General features: G+C 38.3%; 1 protein-coding gene across 5 annotated transcripts in view; it reads left to right on the top strand.

Annotated features, from left to right (window-relative positions):
* TMEM209 (transmembrane protein 209) overlaps nucleotides 1-5,491 on the top strand; it is a 43,282-nt gene that overhangs the window by 32,621 nt on the left and 5,170 nt on the right. For 4 of the 5 annotated variants that reach the window (XM_017532558.2, XM_017532556.2, XM_017532559.2 and 1 more), the window contains exons 12-14: nucleotides 545-659; nucleotides 755-852; nucleotides 4,262-4,335. In XM_017532558.2, coding sequence (XP_017388047.1) covers nucleotides 545-659; nucleotides 755-852; nucleotides 4,262-4,335 — 287 coding nt within the window. The remainder of the gene's footprint in view (nucleotides 1-544; nucleotides 660-754; nucleotides 853-4,261; nucleotides 4,336-5,491) is intronic. The other variant, XM_017532560.2, reaches the window with a different exon arrangement.

Consider the following 5,491-nt stretch of genomic DNA (forward strand, 5'->3'; position numbering starts at 1 on the left):
TAGGGAATGGGAGTCTGGTGTTTAAGTCCCACCCTCCACCCCCATCCCTACCAGATAATGGTAACTTTGTAGGCTGGAGTATTTAAACTTTTTCAATTTGAAAAGGAAACCTTCCCATCAAAATACAGACTAATTTGATGGCAAATATATTTTTGTATTTTAAATTTTGAGTAGATTATTTGAATTAAGCCTAGCTTTATGTCTTAAATACACTGAATTTCTTTATGATTTAAGAGAGGAATTTGTGAATTCCTTATCTTTATAGGAAATTACTTTCAAAAGACTAGGTGTACTACCTGAATTAGGTGTTTTTATCTTTTTATTCTACAGATTTTAACTTGTAAATCTAACTCATTTGACAGCATTTTTTTTTTTTTTTTAAGTTTTAAAGCACGGTGGTTTGTATGACAGCATTTTTATAATTCACTCTTTAGAGAAAAATTTTTTAATTGGAATTGTTAGAAATACAGATGTTTCTAAAGAGCTACATCCATGCTCGATTTTCATGCTGACTTAAGAAAAAAAATTATTTCTTCATCCTCAGATCATCATGCACGTGTTTTGCACCTACCTTGATTCCAGATTACCTCCACATCCTAAGTATCCCGACGGAAAAACTTTTACTTCTCAGCACTTTGTTCAGACACCAAATAAGCCAGGTATAAACGTCTCCTAAAAGAATGTCTTGAGATTTTCCTACAAAATATCTCTGGGGGTTTGGTTTTTTAATGCAGCATATTTCCTTCCTTTATAGATGTCACGAATGAGAATGTTTTTTGCATTTATCAGAGTGCCATCAACCCTCCCCATTATGAGCTGATCTACCAGCGTCATGTATACAACCTGCCAAAGGTATTTCTATGTAGGGAAGGCACTATTACAGAACGTCTGGGGTGATTTGCTTTGACAGTGTTTCTAAAATTATAATCTCGTGTTAATAGAAGTAGTAAATGTTTTAAATTAGGGGAAATGTGTTTCGTACATATATTATTTCTTACTATAAAAGTAATATGTGTTTAATTTGGGAAAGTATAAAGAAAAAGAAGGAAAATCATTCATTCCATTACCTGAGGCAGCCATTGTTGATTTTTTGATTGGTGTATTGCCTTTTGGTAAATTTCATTTTGGTCTTACCTCTTTTTTTTAGAGGCAGAGTCTAGCTCTGTCACCCAGGCTGGAGTGCAGGGGCACAATCATAGCTCATCGTAGCCTTGAACTTACGGGCTCAAGAAGCCGTTCCACCTCAGCCTCACAAGTAGCTAGGACTACAAGCACGCACTAGTAAACCTGGCTAATTTATTTATTTTTGGTAGAGACAGAGTCTCTACAAAAACGGTTGCTCAGACTGGTCATGTACTCTTGGCCTTAAGCGGTCATCCCACCTCAGCCTCCGAAAGTGCTGGGATTACAGGCATGAGCCACTGCACCTGGCCCTTTCTTTGTATTTCTTATGGGCTAAAATTATAGTTTTATATCCTGCTTTTAAATATTAGCTTTATAACATAATTTTCCATATTATTAAAAATCGTCATAAAAATTTTTTTGTTGTTTTGTTTTTTGCAACAGTTTCACTCATGTCGCCCAGGCTGAAGTCCAGTGGCGCATTCTCAGCTCACTGCAACCTCTGACTCCTGGGTTCAAGCAATTCTCCTGCCCCAGCCTCCCCAGTAGCTGGGATCATAGGCACCCACCACCATACCCAGCTAGTTTTTGGTGAGACAGAGTCTTACTTTGTCACCCAGGCTGGAGTGCAGGATCACAACCTTGGTTCACTACAACCTCCACCTGCCTGATTCAAGCAATTCTCCTGCCTCAGCCTCCCAGGTAGCTGGGATTACAGGCGCCTGCCACCATGCCTGGCTAATTTTTTGTATTTTAGTAGAGACAGGGTTGCACTGTTTTGCACTGGTCTGGAACTCCTGAGCTCAGGCGACCCACCTGCCTCGGCCTCCAAAGTGCTAGGATTACAGGCATGAGCCACTGCACCTGGCTGTTTTTGTACTTTTATTATAGATGGGGTTTTACCATGTTGGCCAGGGTGGCCTCGAACTCTTGACCTCAGGTGATCTGCCCACCTTGGCCTCTAAAGTGCTGGGATTACAGGCATGACCCAGCATGCCCAGCCTAAAAATACTTCTTAATGGCTGTAAAAAAAACTTCACTAGCATAATATTTTCAACCATTTCTCTCCTATTGTGCGTTTTGGGTATTTCTAATTTTTTAGTTTATAAATACTGCTTAAAAATGTATCTTCATGCATATAGCTGTCTGCATTGCTTTAGCCCAGAGCTCTAACTGTGGAATTCTAGGTCAAAACATTTTTAGAGGCCGGGCGCGGTGGCTCAAGCCTGTAATCTCAGCACTTTGGGAGGCCGAGGCGGGTGGATCACGAGGTCAAGAGATCGAGACCATCCTGGTCAACATGGTGAAACCCCGTCTCTACTAAAAATACAAAAAATTAGCTGGGCATGGTGGTGCGTGCCTGTAATCCCAGCTACTCAGGAGGCTGAGGCAGGAGAATTGCCTGAACCCAGGAGGCGGAGGTTGCGGTGAGCCGAGATCGCGCCATTGCACTCCAGCCTGGGTAACATGAGTGAAACTCCGTCTCAAAAAAAAAAAAATATATATATATATATATTTTTAGAACTTTAAAAATAATATATTACCAAATTACTTTATAACAAAGGTTATTGTATCAATTTATACTTTCACTGATGTGTTTTACTTCTTTTTTTTGAGGTAGTCTTGCTGTGTTGCCTAGGCTGGTATCAAATTCCTGGGATCAAGCAATCCTCCTGCTTCAGCTTCTTGAGTAGCTAAGATTATAGGCACATGCAGGTTTTTTAGTGTTAATTGCAAGTGTCATTTCTGTTGAAAACCGTTGCAGTTATTTTTGTTACCAGCATCTTTACTGAAAAATTTTACGTTGGCTATAATGATAAATTGTGTTATCAGATTCTCAGAAAAATATATTAATTTCCTTTCTTTTAAGTTTAATATTTTAACTTTGTGTGTAAATATTTTGGGCCATTGAAGTTCTTGTGAATAACCATGCCAATCTTTTTCTGTTTTTTAACCACTATCTTTTTTCCTTTTTCTTACGTATAAACACTGTCTTTTAAAAATCATACATTCTCTCAGATTCTTGAGTTAAAAACACATTAAATCAGAGTAAGTGGGGAAAAGTTAATCAGTAGATTGAATATCTAAAGTAAGAGCTGTTTTTACAGACTAAAAATTACATAGTTTGATTTTAGAGCTAGCAAAATGCTGCCTTGTATTCCCTTTCAGTTAAAATAAATTTATATTTTGGCCCGGTACAGTGGCTCATGCCTGTAATCCCAGGACTTTGGGAGGCCAAGGCGGGCAGATCATGAGGTCAGGAGTCCAAGACCACCCCAGCCAACATGGTGAAACCCCATCTCTACTAAAAATACAAAAATTAGCCGGATGTGGTGGTGGACACCTGTAATCCCAGCTACTCAGGAGGCTGAGGCAGAAGAATCGCTTGAACCCAGGAGGCAGAGGTTGCAGTGAGCCAAGACGACACCATTGCACTCCAGCCTGGGTGACAGAGTGAGACTCCATCTCAATAAATAAAAAATAAATTTATATTTAATATGTTATTTATATGCTAAGGTATACTCTGATGTATTTTAAAGTATGACTGAAAGGTTTTTTCATCCCAACACTTGTTTATGCCATTAATTTTAGGGATAGAGCATTTTTGTGGTGTACAGTGGCACCAACCTCAGAATAGCTCTCCAAGCTCTTTCATGCCTTAGTAAATATTTTTCCCCATGTGTGAAACACGCCCCCCCCCAGTCCCAGTTTGTTACCTTTCTGCTTAAAGGTAGGTCGCACCTTAAAAATCCTTCCCTCAGGGAGGCATTCTGTCCCTAACCACCCTAAATCAGACACCGCATCTTTGTGTGTTCCTATGGCACCTACACCTCCTCTCATAGCATTCCTTATACTTTGTTGTAATTCTGAGTTTACTGTCCGCCTTTCCTATCAGGCCTTATGTCCCTGATTACATGTATCCTTTCTGTCTTACTCACTGCAGTATTCCCACTTCCTAGCACAAAGCATAGGCACTTTGTTTAATGAATAAATGAAAGTCTGAATTATATGGAATTCTGAGTTAGTAGGCTATGACTTGATAAGATACGCATTTACCTACCAGATTGAATCTTTTTGATTTGATTTAAATCTTGTTTTTTTGTTTTGTTTTGTTTTGTTTTTTTTGTCTTTGTTCCAGGGCAGAAATAATATGTTTCATACATTGTTGATGTTTCTCTACATCATAAAAACCAAAGAGTCAGGAATGCTTGGGTAGGTCTTTATGCTTTAAAAACATAAGGAGTTATTTACTGATTTTCTTCCTATTTTAAGATTCTACGGAAGGCAGCAACATGTAACTGAAAATTTATGGATTGAACAATAGATGATGACTTCAGCCCTGTCACAAACTAGCCCTCCTGTTTTGGGCAAGTCCATTAACTAACTCTTCAGAACCCATTGGTAAAAGGCAAATGAATGACATCATTAGCATTATAGTTGTGTTCCCTGGAGGAATAACTCAGAGATAGATGAAAATTAGACTCTTACCGTTTAAAAAAGTTTTTTAAAATCTGGAGGCTGTTTCTTTCAAGCCATTTCATTTCATACACAAAACATTCTGCAAGTATTTACACTTCCAGAGAGACTAAGCTGGTACCCATTCCATAATATCATTAACTGGAGTGGAAAAGCAGTCAGTTGAAATCATTTACATAGTTGGTAGCAAAGCTCACGTATTGCAAGAATTTCAAAATTTTTGTATTGTCATTTTGATGATTACAAATTTTAGTGTATCAAGTGACTTGTATCAAGACCCCAGATAAAGCTAGGGATATGTGTAGTGCCTGATCCGGGAGTTGGAAAACCTGGCTTCTGGGTCCAGCTCTGCCATAATAAGTAGCCTTAGGCTAGCAAAAAAAAGTAGGGGAATGGGCTTGGAGCAGAAGGGATTGTAGTAATTTCCCCTTCTAATATGCATGCCTCTTTTAAGTTTTAGATAGCATCCTGCTTGTAATTTAGAGTTTACACATGTCCTAGAACTGTACTGTCCAGCCCAGTAGCCACCAGCCCCATGTGGCACTGAACACTTGAAATATGACTAGTCCAACTTGAGGTGCACTAAAGTGTAAAATGTGTAATAGATCTCAAAGACATGGCCCCTGAAAAGTAAGATAACTCCTTAATAACTGTATATATTTGTTACATATTGAAATACTAATTTGGATATATTTAGTTAAGTGGAATATATTCTTAATTTCATCTGTTTCTTTTCACTTTATTAGATATCTACTAGAAAATTTAAAATCATGTGGCTTGCATTTGTGGTTCATATCGTATTGTATTTTTATTGGACAGCACTGCTCTAGAGAAAGCAAAGCTCCTGTCTTTAAATAGATGCAAAGATTCAAACAGACATGAACAGAAATTT

Source organism: Cebus imitator, unplaced genomic scaffold (genome assembly GCF_001604975.1).
Source record: "Cebus imitator isolate Cc_AM_T3 unplaced genomic scaffold, Cebus_imitator-1.0 Scaffold77, whole genome shotgun sequence".
NCBI lineage: Eukaryota > Metazoa > Chordata > Mammalia > Primates > Cebidae > Cebus > Cebus imitator.